Genomic DNA, 14,762 nt, shown 5'->3' with positions numbered 1-14,762 from the left:
GCCATTTCAGCCAGAGAGACTTGTGCTAGGTGAGCTGTGAAAGACAGACTCGCGACAGAAACAAAGCCCCAAAGTCTCGGGTGAGATCAAAAGGCAAATGCAACACCCAGCAGAGGGTGTCGCAAGATTAGGGAACAGGCGTCTGAAATCCCTGTGAGGCAAACTTTCCGGCCCGGGCACCGCAGCTGGCCTCGTTGGCGTAGTAGGTAGCGCGTCAGTCTCATAATCTGAAGGTCGTGAGTTCGATCCTCACACGGGGCAGGGCCACTTGCTTTCTTGCTCTTTTCAGACACTTGCAGCAACTATTCGCTCAGAACCACGTCTGCGTGCCTACCACGTGGAAAGCCTCACCTTTACACGGGAGAGGAGCAAAGCCGCACCCCTTTCCTACATAACACTCACATTCAGAGTTAAATCCACAAATTTGCCCTAACTTTCGCTGGCGCTGCTGTCAGCCTGCCCCTGTTGCCGATGAAAGGCTCACACAGCGTCATGACAGTTGCAAAACAATGTTCCACACTCCGTAAGCGACAACTTCAGTGTTTCAAGTCACCCGATATGCCGAGAGTCAAAGGAGCGCAAAACCCCAAGCGTCAAAAGACAAGATGAGTTGATGGAAAGAGCATTGAATTGAGGAGCACAAAAGTTCAGCTCGTACAATAGGCAACGAAGGTCTATTCGTGCGTCTTCATCGCACTTGAAAGGACTGCCTTGCAGACCAAGGGCAGCGGGCGGTAAGACATGATGCCGAGAAGCGTGAAGCGAGGGGGATTAGCTCAAATGGTAGAGCGCTCGCTTAGCATGCGAGAGGTAGCGGGATCGATGCCCGCATCCTCCAGGTGCGAGTCTGGAGCTCTGGGAGCCGGGTGCTCTCCTTTAGCCTCTGCGACTTCTGATAGGTTCTCCTCCGCTCAACGTCCTTCAGCTGTCAAGCATTGAAGGGCCACGCCTCCTTCCCCACCTCAGTCTGCACCGAGTGCGTCCGATTTGGCAGCTTAGCAAATGAAAAGTATATCCGAGTGAAAACAATGCTGAGAATACTCTCACGAATCCTTAGAAGACGTGCGTTTGATCAACGATTGCTTAACATTCACATTCGAGCCATCAAGCTCGTAGTTTTCCTTCAAATATTGAAAGCTGTCAGCGAGCACATCACGCTCTGGAGGACGGTGAAGTATTTTGAGTACTTCAACAGAAAGAAGAGCAGACAGCTCCGCAAATATGCGAGGCGCAGAGAGCGCAAGGCGAGCCCCGCACACGTTTCGGTGGCTGAGAGAGGGCGGTTTTTGCTTCTGCATTTCTCAAGTAATGGCGCATGACGACAAGCGATCGCGGTGCTCATTTACCACATAGCGGTGAGGAGTTTTCAGGACGTGTTCTTTTGAACGAGCAACGAGGTTGCCGCCTTGGACAGCTGACTGCACGCTGGCATTGTGCCACGTGATGAGGATTGACCAGGCTCCTTCAGTCATCAGTCACCTTCCATCGTTTGCCGTAAGCAGACGCTGCGAGGTGTTGTGGATATCAGTTCCCAGGAGTGAGGAAGAGGAGGAAAAGGGCTCGTCCGGGATTTGAACCCGGGACCTCTCGCACCCGAAGCGAGAATCATACGCCTAGACCAACGAGCCACAGCGACTCTTCCGCTTTTGTGTTGTCAGCGAGCTGGAGGACGGGGGGAGGCGTCATTCGCTCGTCCCGTCAGACCTTCATCAATAAGTCAAGAAAGCCGACTGCCTTGAAGGCGAAGGGCAGTGGACGGCGCCCGGTAAGAGGGGAACAAGCGGCACAAGGCGACGCCGAGGAGGAAGGCACAGCGAGGGGGATTAGCTCACATGGTAGAGCGCTCGCTTTGCATGCGAGAGGTAGCGGGATCGATGCCCGCATCCTCCAGGTGTACGCTGAGCGCTCGGTGCGTCGAGAGGTGTCCTTTAACCCCTGATCACGCCTTGCGAGGAGAGTGTGAAGCGTTTAGCAGCCACGCCCCCTTTTCATCTTCTCTCTGGCTTAAGTACGTCTCCGCCACTCTCTCTTGACACTTCATGGCAGCATGTCGGGGGTCCGAGTGATGTTTTTAATGGCTGAGTGAGGGCACGACGCTGAAGCAGAGAGGCCATTTCAGCCAGAGAGACTTGTGCTAGGTGAGCTGTGAAAGACAGACTCGCGACAGAAACAAAGCCCCAAAGTCTCGGGTGAGATCAAAAGGCAAATGCAACACCCAGCAGAGGGTGTCGCAAGATTAGGGAACAGGCGTCTGAAATCCCTGTGAGGCAAACTTTCCGGCCCGGGCACCGCAGCTGGCCTCGTTGGCGTAGTAGGTAGCGCGTCAGTCTCATAATCTGAAGGTCGTGAGTTCGATCCTCACACGGGGCAGGGCCACTTGCTTTCTTGCTCTTTTCAGACACTTGCAGCAACTATTCGCTCAGAACCACGTCTGCGTGCCTACCACGTGGAAAGCCTCACCTTTACACGGGAGAGGAGCAAAGCCGCACCCCTTTCCTACATAACACTCACATTCAGAGTTAAATCCACAAATTTGCCCTAACTTTCGCTGGCGCTGCTGTCAGCCTGCCCCTGTTGCCGATGAAAGGCTCACACAGCGTCATGACAGTTGCAAAACAATGTTCCACACTCCGTAAGCGACAACTTCAGTGTTTCAAGTCACCCGATATGCCGAGAGTCAAAGGAGCGCAAAACCCCAAGCGTCAAAAGACAAGATGAGTTGATGGAAAGAGCATTGAATTGAGGAGCACAAAAGTTCAGCTCGTACAATAGGCAACGAAGGTCTATTCGTGCGTCTTCATCGCACTTGAAAGGACTGCCTTGCAGACCAAGGGCAGCGGGCGGTAAGACATGATGCCGAGAAGCGTGAAGCGAGGGGGATTAGCTCAAATGGTAGAGCGCTCGCTTAGCATGCGAGAGGTAGCGGGATCGATGCCCGCATCCTCCAGGTGCGAGTCTGGAGCTCTGGGAGCCGGGTGCTCTCCTTTAGCCTCTGCGACTTCTGATAGGTTCTCCTCCGCTCAACGTCCTTCAGCTGTCAAGCATTGAAGGGCCACGCCTCCTTCCCCACCTCAGTCTGCACCGAGTGCGTCCGATTTGGCAGCTTAGCAAATGAAAAGTATATCCGAGTGAAAACAATGCTGAGAATACTCTCACGAATCCTTAGAAGACGTGCGTTTGATCAACGATTGCTTAACATTCACATTCGAGCCATCAAGCTCGTAGTTTTCCTTCAAATATTGAAAGCTGTCAGCGAGCACATCACGCTCTGGAGGACGGTGAAGTATTTTGAGTACTTCAACAGAAAGAAGAGCAGACAGCTCCGCAAATATGCGAGGCGCAGAGAGCGCAAGGCGAGCCCCGCACACGTTTCGGTGGCTGAGAGAGGGCGGTTTTTGCTTCTGCATTTCTCAAGTAATGGCGCATGACGACAAGCGATCGCGGTGCTCATTTACCACATAGCGGTGAGGAGTTTTCATGACGTGTTCTTTTGAACGAGCAACGAGGTTGCCGCCTTGGACAGCTGACTGCACGCTGGCATTGTGCCACGTGATGAGGATTGACCAGGCTCCTTCAGTCATCAGTCACCTTCCATCGTTTGCCGTAAGCAGACGCTGCGAGGTGTTGTGGATATCAGTTCCCAGGAGTGAGGAAGAGGAGGAAAAGGGCTCGTCCGGGATTCGAACCCGGGACCTCTCGCACCCGAAGCGAGAATCATACGCCTAGACCAACGAGCCACAGCGACTCTTCCGCTTTTGTGTTGTCAGCGAGCTGGAGGACGGGGGGAGGCGTCATTCGCTCGTCCCGTCAGACCTTCATCAATAAGTCAAGAAAGCCGACTGCCTTGAAGGCGAAGGGCAGTGGACGGCGCCCGGTAAGAGGGGAACAAGCGGCACAAGGCGACGCCGAGGAGGAAGGCACAGCGAGGGGGATTAGCTCACATGGTAGAGCGCTCGCTTTGCATGCGAGAGGTAGCGGGATCGATGCCCGCATCCTCCAGGTGTACGCTGAGCGCTCGGTGTGTCGAGAGGTGTCCTTTAACCCCTGATCACGCCTTGCGAGGAGAGTGTGAAGCGTTTAGCAGCCACGCCCCCTTTTCATCTTCTCTCTGGTTTAAGTACGTCTCCGCCACTCTCTCTTGACACTTCATGGCAGCATGTCAGGGGTCCGAGTGATGTTTTTAATGGCTGAGTGAGGGCACGACGCTGAAGCAGAGAGGCCATTTCAGCCAGAGAGACTTGTGCTAGGTGAGCTGTGAAAGACAGACTCGCGACAGAAACAAAGCCCCAAAGTCTCGGGTGAGATCAAAAGGCAAATGCAACACCCAGCAGAGGGTGTCGCAAGATTAGGGAACAGGCGTCTGAAATCCCTGTGAGGCAAACTTTCCGGCCCGGGCACCGCAGCTGGCCTCGTTGGCGTAGTAGGTAGCGCGTCAGTCTCATAATCTGAAGGTCGTGAGTTCGATCCTCACACGGGGCAGGGCCACTTGCTTTCTTGCTCTTTTCAGACACTTGCAGCAACTATTCGCTCAGAACCACGTCTGCGTGCCTACCACGTGGAAAGCCTCACCTTTACACGGGAGAGGAGCAAAGCCGCACCCCTTTCCTACATAACACTCACATTCAGAGTTAAATCCACAAATTTGCCCTAACTTTCGCTGGCGCTGCTGTCAGCCTGCCCCTGTTGCCGATGAAAGGCTCACACAGCGTCATGACAGTTGCAAAACAATGTTCCACACTCCGTAAGCGACAACTTCAGTGTTTCAAGTCACCCGATATGCCGAGAGTCAAAGGAGCGCAAAACCCCAAGCGTCAAAAGACAAGATGAGTTGATGGAAAGAGCATTGAATTGAGGAGCACAAAAGTTCAGCTCGTACAATAGGCAACGAAGGTCTATTCGTGCGTCTTCATCGCACTTGAAAGGACTGCCTTGCAGACCAAGGGCAGCGGGCGGTAAGACATGATGCCGAGAAGCGTGAAGCGAGGGGGATTAGCTCAAATGGTAGAGCGCTCGCTTAGCATGCGAGAGGTAGCGGGATCGATGCCCGCATCCTCCAGGTGCGAGTCTGGAGCTCTGGGAGCCGGGTGCTCTCCTTTAGCCTCTGCGACTTCTGATAGGTTCTCCTCCGCTCAACGTCCTTCAGCTGTCAAGCATTGAAGGGCCACGCCTCCTTCCCCACCTCAGTCTGCACCGAGTGCGTCCGATTTGGCAGCTTAGCAAATGAAAAGTATATCCGAGTGAAAACAATGCTGAGAATACTCTCACGAATCCTTAGAAGACGTGCGTTTGATCAACGATTGCTTAACATTCACATTCGAGCCATCAAGCTCGTAGTTTTCCTTCAAATATTGAAAGCTGTCAGCGAGCACATCACGCTCTGGAGGACGGTGAAGTATTTTGAGTACTTCAACAGAAAGAAGAGCAGACAGCTCCGCAAATATGCGAGGCGCAGAGAGCGCAAGGCGAGCCCCGCACACGTTTCGGTGGCTGAGAGAGGGCGGTTTTTGCTTCTGCATTTCTCAAGTAATGGCGCATGACGACAAGCGATCGCGGTGCTCATTTACCACATAGCGGTGAGGAGTTTTCATGACGTGTTCTTTTGAACGAGCAACGAGGTTGCCGCCTTGGACAGCTGACTGCACGCTGGCATTGTGCCACGTGATGAGGATTGACCAGGCTCCTTCAGTCATCAGTCACCTTCCATCGTTTGCCGTAAGCAGACGCTGCGAGGTGTTGTGGATATCAGTTCCCAGGAGTGAGGAAGAGGAGGAAAAGGGCTCGTCCGGGATTCGAACCCGGGACCTCTCGCACCCGAAGCGAGAATCATACGCCTAGACCAACGAGCCACAGCGACTCTTCCGCTTTTGTGTTGTCAGCGAGCTGGAGGACGGGGGGAGGCGTCATTCGCTCGTCCCGTCAGACCTTCATCAATAAGTCAAGAAAGCCGACTGCCTTGAAGGCGAAGGGCAGTGGACGGCGCCCGGTAAGAGGGGAACAAGCGGCACAAGGCGACGCCGAGGAGGAAGGCACAGCGAGGGGGATTAGCTCACATGGTAGAGCGCTCGCTTTGCATGCGAGAGGTAGCGGGATCGATGCCCGCATCCTCCAGGTGTACGCTGAGCGCTCGGTGTGTCGAGAGGTGTCCTTTAACCCCTGATCACGCCTTGCGAGGAGAGTGTGAAGCGTTTAGCAGCCACGCCCCCTTTTCATCTTCTCTCTGGTTTAAGTACGTCTCCGCCACTCTCTCTTGACACTTCATGGCAGCATGTCAGGGGTCCGAGTGATGTTTTTAATGGCTGAGTGAGGGCACGACGCTGAAGCAGAGAGGCCATTTCAGCCAGAGAGACTTGTGTTAGGTGAGCTGTGAAAGACAGACTCGCGACAGAAACAAAGCCCCAAAGTCTCGGGTGAGATCAAAAGGCAAATGCAACACCCAGCAGCGGGTGTCGGAAGATTAGGGAACAGGCGTCTGAAATCCCTGTGAGGCAAACTTTCCGGCCCGAGTGCCGCAGCTGGCCTCGTTGGCGTAGTAGGTAGCGCGTCAGTCTCATAATCTGAAGGTCGTGAGTTCGATCCTCACACGGGGCAGGGCCACTTGCTTTCTTGCTCTTTTCAGACACTTGCAGCAACTATTCGCTCAGAACCACGTCTGCGTGCCTACCACGTGGAAAGCCTCACCTTTACACGGGAGAGGAGCAAAGCCGCACCCCTTTCCTACATAACACTCACATTCAGAGTTAAATCCACAAATTTGCCCTAACTTTCGCTGGCGCTGCTGTCAGCCTGCCCCTGTTGCCGGTGAAAGGCTCACACAGCGTCATGACAGTTGCAAAACAATGTTCCACACTCCGTAAGCGACAACTTCAGTGTTTCAAGTCACCCGATATGCCGAGAGTCAAAGGAGCGCAAAACCCCAAGCGTCAAAAGACAAGATGAGTTGATGGAAAGAGCATTGAATTGAGGAGCACAAAAGTTCAGCTCGTACAATAGGCAACGAAGGTCTATTCGTGCGTCTTCATCGCACTTGAAAGGACTGCCTTGCAGACCAAGGGCAGCGGGCGGTAAGACATGATGCCGAGAAGCCTGAAGCGAGGGGGATTAGCTCAAATGGTAGAGCGCTCGCTTAGCATGCGAGAGGTAGCGGGATCGATGCCCGCATCCTCCAGGTGCGAGTCTGGAGCTCTGGGAGCCGGGTGCTCTCCTTTAGCCTCTTCGACTTCTGATAGGTTCTCCTCCGCTCAACGTCCTTCAGCTGTCAAGCATTGAAGGGCCACGCCTCCTTCCCCACCTCAGTCTGCACCGAGTGCGTCCGATTTGGCAGCTTAGCAAATGAAAAGTATATCCGAGTGAAAACAATGCTGAGAATACTCTCACGAATCCTTAGAAGACGTGCGTTTGATCAACGATTGCTTAACATTCACATTCGAGCCATCAAGCTCGTAGTTTTCCTTCAAATATTGAAAGCTGTCAGCGAGCACATCACGCTCTGCAGGACGGTGAAGTATTTTGAGTACTTCAACAGAAAGAAGAGCAGACAGCTCCGCAAATATGCGAGGCGCAGAGAGCGCAAGGCGAGCCCCGCACACGTTTCGGTGGCTGAGAGAGGGCGGTTTTTGCTTCTGCATGTCTCAAGTAATGGCGCATGACAACAAGCGATCGCGGTGCTCATTTACGACATAACGGTGAGGAGTTTTCAGGACGTGTTCTTTTGAACGAGCAACGAGGTTGCCGCCTTGGACAGCTGACTGCACGCTGGCATTGTGCCACGTGATGAGGATTGACCAGGCTCCTTCAGTCATCAGTCACCTTCCATCGTTTGCCGTAAGCAGACGCTGCGAGGTGATGTGGATATCAGGTCCCAGGAGTGTGGAAGAGGAGGAAAAGGGCTCGTCCGGGATTTGAACCCGGGACCTCTCGCAGGGATCGATGCCCGTATCCTCCAGGTGTACGCTGAGCGCTCGGTGTGCCGAGAGGTGTCCTTTAACCCCTGATCACGCCTTGCGAGGAGAGTGTGAAGCGTTTGGCAGCCACGCCCCCTTTTCATCTTCTCTCTGGTTTAAGTGCGTCTCCGCCACTCTCTCTTGACACTTCATGGCAGCATGTCAGGGGTCCGAGTGATGTTTTTAATGAGTGAGGGTTCACGATGCTGAAGCAGAGAGGCCATTTCAGCCAGAGAGACTTGTGCTAAGTGAGTTATGAAAGACAGACTCGCAAAAATAGCTCACTCCCCATAATTTCTATCCCTTTATTTCATTCTGTTGGTGCATGTTTTTGCAGATAACCTGTTACCTTTTTAACCTGTGTTCACGCCTTGCGCTGAGAGCATCATGCAATTCGTCACGCTAGCCTTTAGTAGCCCCACCTAGTTTTCATCTTTTGTCTGGATGCAAATGTTTTGTAACTTGTTTATGGCCTTATTTTTTTTTTAAAGTAAGAATGTGTTAATTCTTTGAAATATTTCAGATCACTTATATGGTTCTTGTTGATTTAATAAATGTCTGATTCTCTTGTTGCCCGTTGCTACAGCTGCTGCAGAATAGTGTTCTTAAAACTAATTTGCCCTGTTTCCTTGCTTGTTGTAAACCAACCTGGGCAATAGTTACCCTGGTGAATCTTTAGTGTGATTACAATTATTTTGTCTTAATGTTATTATGGTGATTTTATTATGGCAGGCCGCTGTCTTGCACTGAAGCTTCATGCAGTGATCTGACTCTCCTCTGAGTTCAGTGTTTTCTCACTGCAGCAGCAGTATGAGGGCAAGGTACTCTTAAAGCAGAGCTTTCAGTCAGTCCTTGCAATGACATGGAAGAGTTTCTCCTGGAACTTTGTGTTTTTGTCTTATTTTACCTTTCTGATGACCAAAAAAGTTTGATTTTTATTAAATACAGACTGAGTGAATCAAATGGGTATTTCCACCAGTCCTGAGGTCTGTACTCAGAAACTCTACAGGTATGCTTGTGCATGCTTCTGAAAGGTTTTGTGCTAAATTTACTAAATGACAGAATGATTAACAAGATATTTCTAGTTGGAGTCCTGTAACAAGTACTGTACAAAATTCTGGATGTTTTTTGTACTCTGCTTAATAGCATTCATTTCTTTAACATCTGCTGCATTCCTGTTTCTCGGGTTCATTGTGACAAATGTTGTGCCCTTTTATCTTCATCTGTTGACGAAATGTAGTGAAACAATTGTAGAGAAAGCTTCCTAGGTCTGTATTTCACAAAACAGTGTCTTTTGGGTATAAAAACCCGAATGGGGTCATAGGATTTTGAATTGATATTGACCTTTCCTCAGGGCGCGTGTAAGAAAAGTGCTGTGTACAGTTCAAGACTTCAAAGAGGAAATTCAGTGACTGAGAAAGTTAGTATCTGCTGCTCGTCACGCAGATTTTCTAGTTCTTACTGAAACGAGTTCTGCTGCTGCGAAGCTGCGGGTGAGTTTTTGCCACTGTTCTTTTGGTTTTGGCTAGCTGTGTGGGGTTGTTTTTCAAAAACTTGTTTAACGAATACTGCATTGCTGGTGATTGGATCGCAGTGACATTTAATTTGGTTAGGTGTTTAAGAGGTAACATTTAATAGGTTACAATTAAGCAGGTGGTGAATCAGCATTCACACTGTGAATCGCCTGTAGATTTCGACATAGATATATTCACATTATTAATATTGTGTCTTGATGGATGCCAGGGGTGGCAGAATGGTCAGCATAGCTATCTTGAAGTGCTGAGGCCCTGGGGTGCTCTCTGTGTTTTTATGTTCTTCCTGTGTTCACATGGGTTTCCTCCCACAATCCAAAGACATGCTGGTGGGTTAACTGGCTTCTGGAAAAAATGGCCATCGTGTGAATGTGTCTGTCTGCCCTGTAATATCCTGGTGTCTTGTTTAGGGTGTTTCTGGGATAGACACCATCTCCCCCATGACCCTGAAATTGATAAATCTGTTAGAACATGGATGAATGGAATAATGGCATTGTTAAGAATGGCAGTTTTGTTTTATATTTATAATTATCAGTTAGGAGGTACTTGTTGAAAGGGATCCATTGAAAACTTTGACCTCTGCCCAATATGAGTGTGTATTAGAAGAGACTAATATATGTAATAAATGTGTTCTTTCTTGTGCATTGATTCAGTGATCCCAGGGTTAGGGTAGGGATTAGATTGATCAGGGCTGTCTTGGCTTTCAGTTAAAACAGATCTCTGTGTCACGTATGTTGGAAGGGACGAACCGTATAGAGGCAGGAGAGCGGAAAAAGACCCTATGACCCTACGCGGGGGGGTTAGCGCGGGCTCAGCAGTTCAGGAGTCATGTTGAAACCTGTGCCCTCAGGGAGCGGACACGGGGCGACCTGGTGCCAGGCGGGTCTCAGGACATCCAAACGTTAATGCTGAGCGAAGGGGAATGAGTGATCCGGAAATATAGAGCCCCAGACAGAGAGACACCAGAAGGAGAGCAGAGCACAGGAAACTAGGGTCAGGACAGAGTAGGAGCGCCCTCTGGCTGCAGAGGGCATGGCACTCTGTGACTTTTCCAAGTGTCTGCAGTGAAACGAAAACAAGAGGACACCGACGGAAACCTAGATAGACGTTTATTTAAAACCAAGAACAGAAGCCACCACTTTATCACAAAGGGTGGTGGGAGTGTGGAACATGCTGCCCCTCCGAGTTGCTGAAGCCGATAACACGATGGGACCCTGGAATCAATTAACTTCAATGTAGTAGGTCTTGGGTAGGTTCACAGTGACATCAGTAAAGACTGTGAGCCATGACATAAACACACTGTGGGGGGATCAAATTTGAGTTACTGTATAATAAATAATTGGCAGTTCCAAATAAAAAAAAATGTACTTGTGCTAAACTGACTCTTAACTCAAAAGTAAATATTAAATGTTAAAGATTGCATAGAATTTTTAACATTTAGTTCACTGGGACAAATGGACGGAACAGTGTTTGAGTTTGAACTGTGACTTACCTTTAAGGATGAATTTCACCCTGACATGCCTTTAAAGACAAATACAAGGTACTACAGGCAATATTGTACTGTATGTTAAGAAAATGCAAAGATAAATACTTCATGTTTGTTTGTCCAGTGCTGAAGTATCAACTTAAGCATATCACAATTTGTACAGCTTCTCTACAGTGTGTTTTAGGAGTGTGTTTTGGTACCAGCTTCATGTAATCAGACCAAAGCCCCTTTAAGAAGGCGTAGACTTCACCCAGTCACTTAACCACTCAGTTTACCTGTTCACCACCACACCCTCAGCTCTCTTATCTTAGGACTGTCTTCCCTTCACTCAGTGCTCAGTATTGGGTTTTACCTTGCGAGCTAACTACCTGCGTCCTTTGATTTCTGTTCTATTGTGTTAGGATTCTCGGCGACTGGATATCTGTACACTCCTACACTTTGACTTCTGGATTTCGTCTTTGGTTTGTTCCCTAGTGCTTTACATGGTGATTGAACTTTGGTTTGTCTTTTACCTCGATTTCTGGATCATCCCTCGGCTGTTTGTATGGGTTTGTTCACAGACCCGGAGTTCCTCATTCCTCGGCTTTTGCTCTCTCACAGTTACCTACTTTCTCATAGGCTCCATCTTTTACATAACAATAAGCTCGTGGTCTTAACAGAGGGTCTGTGCAGTAGAAAGTTTTGATTATCACTTCATTACCATACGGAGGTTTTTTTTTTCACTTAAACATCTCCACTTTTCACCTTCTGGTTGTGCAGGATATTTCTTTTGCCTTCAGTAGAATCCTTTTAGCATATTCACCCTGCTTCGTCTCTCTGGCTGAGCAGGTATGTATGTTGCCGGTCAGGCTAAACAAGTCTCCCGTGTTTGCTGCTACCTGACATCTAGTTTTTTTGTTTAGGAATTAGACACTGAAAAGGAGACTGACTTTCATGCAGTCATAAATTCCATTGATTCCATTCATGAGACGGAATGGAACATCTTTCATATCACAGCAGGGTAGTTGTCTCAGGACAGCGGTAATATCCTTATAATCGCAGGTTTAGCAGCAGGAGTGTGCTGATCTCCAGTTTATTTTGGTTTCTGAGCTCCACCCTTTCCAGGATTAATAACTGAATGGCTTCCCCTTAAAAACCCAATTTCTACTTGTGTCCAAGTTCTTCTTCGGTCCTTGTATTGCTGTAGAGTTGAAAAAAACTGCCCTGAGCTGTCTGGGTCACAGTCTTTCAGGACTGAATATTTGAAAGACATTTCCATGCTTTTCTGGTCAGACAGAACAGACAATTACTGTGTTTTTCAATAGCTGGCTTATAAAGCAACTAGAAATTGCCACGTGATCAGCAAAAAAGAAGACTAACAGAATTCAGACCTTGACCCTAAGGTTCTTAGATAAATGTTTATGTTAGAAACAATGATAATTCTGGGATATAAGCAGAAGCACATAAGCTAGTATTTCCAGTGGAAATAATGTATTTACAGTACATTATTTAAATAATGGTTATATTGTACATCCATCCGTATTCTAACCACATCATCCAATTCAAGGTTGCGTAGGAACTGGAGCCTATCCCAGCAAGCAAGGGACGCATGGTAGTACTGGGGCCCTGTGTTCATGTCCTATAATATGATGGATTGGCGACATGGTGTATCTTGCCTTGTGCCTGTTGCTTGCTGGGATAGGCTCCTGCATCCCTCACAAACCCTGTTCACGATAATATGGTTTAGAAAATGGATGCATGATTGTGATATGATTGTTTACTATCGGTGTTTTGATTCTTGTCCAGTTTCATATTACGAAACAGTGTTCTAGTTTACCACAGTGAACAAAACATGTGGTCACAGCTGGAAATGTTGCATGACATTTTCATCACTGACTCAGATTCTTTTGTTTTCTTTTTTGTTTTCTGACTAACACATTGATAGGCAGTCGAGTTTCAATTCAGCAGGGTTCTCTGACAATGCTTTTGATTGTTTTCTCCTAGAGCATGGAGCACGCCAGGAAAGAGCCAGATCCTGAAATTGAGCTTGAGGACTGGGAATTACGTTGCTCTTCTCATTTGAATCTTAGTGCGAAAGCGATTTCAGAATTCTACAGCCGCAGTCTGAAAGCAGCTGTCAAAGACAACGCACGGGGATATGATTACAAAATGAGGAGCGAACTGGCCAGGCTGAAATCGTTTGAGAGCTATCCCTCTCTTTCCCCCTTTGCGCCTGAAGAGCTGGCCGGTGCTGGGTTCTTTTACTTTGGATACGGATCGGCTGTGCAGTGTTTCTGTTGTGGGGTTGTCGTCACTATCGCAAGCTTTCAAACCCCCACACAGTTGCACCAAAAATACCAGGAGGACTGTGCGTTCCAGAAGGGGCTGGAAGTGGGAAACATTAATAAGTACGACATCCGGGTCAAAGGTCTTGAAAGCAGTGGTCCAGTAGGTTATACAGAAGACAGCGAGAGGCTTGGGACTTTCAGCAACTGGCCCTTTTACTGCGAGACAGAGCCAGCTGTGCTGTCTGACTGTGGATTTTTCTATACTGGTAAGATCCTGAATTGATTCTGTTAGTGATTCGAATTTATTAGAAGTAAATTTGAACCTAGAATGCAGAGGAAGACCCTCTTCAGTAGTCGAGGGAGAGGATTTTTTAAAGTAGTTTTATTTTTAATGTCTTTATTTCACAGCGTGCTTTCCTTAGTTAACTGAAGTCTGTTCCCCGGTAACAGTTTGGCGATGTGAATGATGTAAGGAGCAGGAGGTGTTAGGTGAATGCTGGACATTTGTGCAGGCTTTCTGATTCTGGGTAGGGCTCCCTTGAAGCGTAGCTCCGGACCCAATGCAGATGGTATAATCTGGAAGTACAGATGCAGCCATTCAAAATGCACGGTACGAACCTGTACTGTGGGCATCTACGCATGCGCCACCGCGCCCTACCGCGGTATGTGATTGGCTGGCCAAAATGACCGACAGGGGCACTCGTGGTGCGTTGGTTGGTTGTGGAAAGATTTAATCATTTAATCTCTTTACTGTGCTCGTTTTAATCCGCTTAGTATTGAATATTTATATGGAATTTTACCACTAAAGGGAAATTTTAGTAGCTGAGCATAAAAAGAATAGGAGCATAACGCATCTAAAGGTCATAAACGATATTAATTTAGGAACATAAACATATTATGTAAACTGTGTATTGCTGGTCTTGGTATTTTAAAGAAAAAATACACACCAGTATTCCATTTCTCCCTAAACATTTTAAGCATCAAAGTCTTACATGTGGTTATTTTGGAAACGTTTTTACTTGCTCCTTGCTCCCTCTGATGATGTTACTGACCGTTTATACAGTATTCAGTACTTTGTGAGAAAAGTGATAGTTTTAAGCTTTTCTGCGAATACACTCGATATTGGAGTAAAGAGAAGCATACTTTTAGAATTTGATTAATAGGGAATATAATATGGAATCACGTATCTAAAGAAATTAATAACGGTATAACTATATTCATGTACTGTTGCACAAATAGTAGTATAAGACTTTCCATTGAGCTATGCTCATCACATGACTCCCTTGGTGGTGTGATCGCTTAAGTGGCTGAGCTGTACTCCTGAGGTCAAGTGTTCAAACCCAGCTGTTGCCATTTGTTTTCTTCTAACAAATAAAAATGTCTTTGAAAAACTAAAATAGCAAATATTATCATCATTATATTGACATTTTTATATTTCTAAATCTCACAACATGTTCGTACTGTATGTACACAGTGGTAGGGCGCAAATTTACTTGAGCCCAAAAGCCCTACTTTAGTGAGCAAAGTTATCGTATTT

The 14,762-nt window shown here is 48.1% G+C and overlaps 1 protein-coding gene and 14 non-coding genes across 17 annotated transcripts in view; 12 read left to right on the top strand and 3 right to left on the bottom strand.

Moving 5' to 3' along the window:
- The window catches only part of LOC107077277 (baculoviral IAP repeat-containing protein 1-like), a 150,575-nt gene that overhangs the window by 120,778 nt on the left and 15,035 nt on the right, over positions 1 to 14,762 (top strand). The window contains exons 1-2 of one of the 3 annotated variants that reach the window (XM_069188016.1): positions 11,306 to 11,443; positions 12,942 to 13,491. The exons of 1 other annotated variant lie outside the window; for it this stretch is intronic. In XM_069188016.1, coding sequence (XP_069044117.1) covers positions 11,441 to 11,443; positions 12,942 to 13,491 — 553 coding nt within the window. In that variant the 5' untranslated portion in view covers positions 11,306 to 11,440. Of the gene's footprint in view, positions 1 to 11,305; positions 11,787 to 12,941; positions 13,492 to 14,762 lie in introns of those variants that run through there. One more of the 3 variants, XM_069188017.1, reaches the window with a different exon arrangement.
- Positions 189 to 261, top strand: trnam-cau (transfer RNA methionine (anticodon CAU)). The gene has a single exon. It is a non-coding gene; the product is annotated as a tRNA-Met (tRNA).
- Positions 766 to 838, top strand: trnaa-agc (transfer RNA alanine (anticodon AGC)). Its single transcript has one exon. It is a non-coding gene; the product is annotated as a tRNA-Ala (tRNA).
- Positions 1,557 to 1,628, bottom strand: trnap-cgg (transfer RNA proline (anticodon CGG)). The gene has a single exon. It is a non-coding gene; the product is annotated as a tRNA-Pro (tRNA).
- Positions 1,818 to 1,890, top strand: trnaa-ugc (transfer RNA alanine (anticodon UGC)). Its single transcript has one exon. It is a non-coding gene; the product is annotated as a tRNA-Ala (tRNA).
- trnam-cau (transfer RNA methionine (anticodon CAU)) lies at positions 2,298 to 2,370 on the top strand. Its single transcript has one exon. It is a non-coding gene; the product is annotated as a tRNA-Met (tRNA).
- Positions 2,875 to 2,947, top strand: trnaa-agc (transfer RNA alanine (anticodon AGC)). The gene has a single exon. It is a non-coding gene; the product is annotated as a tRNA-Ala (tRNA).
- Positions 3,666 to 3,737, bottom strand: trnap-cgg (transfer RNA proline (anticodon CGG)). Its single transcript has one exon. It is a non-coding gene; the product is annotated as a tRNA-Pro (tRNA).
- Positions 3,927 to 3,999, top strand: trnaa-ugc (transfer RNA alanine (anticodon UGC)). The gene has a single exon. It is a non-coding gene; the product is annotated as a tRNA-Ala (tRNA).
- On the top strand, positions 4,407 to 4,479 carry trnam-cau (transfer RNA methionine (anticodon CAU)). The gene has a single exon. It is a non-coding gene; the product is annotated as a tRNA-Met (tRNA).
- trnaa-agc (transfer RNA alanine (anticodon AGC)) lies at positions 4,984 to 5,056 on the top strand. The gene has a single exon. It is a non-coding gene; the product is annotated as a tRNA-Ala (tRNA).
- trnap-cgg (transfer RNA proline (anticodon CGG)) lies at positions 5,775 to 5,846 on the bottom strand. The gene has a single exon. It is a non-coding gene; the product is annotated as a tRNA-Pro (tRNA).
- Positions 6,036 to 6,108, top strand: trnaa-ugc (transfer RNA alanine (anticodon UGC)). The gene has a single exon. It is a non-coding gene; the product is annotated as a tRNA-Ala (tRNA).
- Positions 6,516 to 6,588, top strand: trnam-cau (transfer RNA methionine (anticodon CAU)). The gene has a single exon. It is a non-coding gene; the product is annotated as a tRNA-Met (tRNA).
- trnaa-agc (transfer RNA alanine (anticodon AGC)) lies at positions 7,093 to 7,165 on the top strand. The gene has a single exon. It is a non-coding gene; the product is annotated as a tRNA-Ala (tRNA).

Source organism: Lepisosteus oculatus, chromosome 4 (assembly GCF_040954835.1).
Source record: "Lepisosteus oculatus isolate fLepOcu1 chromosome 4, fLepOcu1.hap2, whole genome shotgun sequence".
In the NCBI taxonomy this organism is placed as follows: Eukaryota; Metazoa; Chordata; class Actinopteri; order Semionotiformes; family Lepisosteidae; genus Lepisosteus; species Lepisosteus oculatus.
Note: the sequence above shows the minus strand (reverse complement) of the source record. Positions and strands in the feature narration are given on the sequence as shown.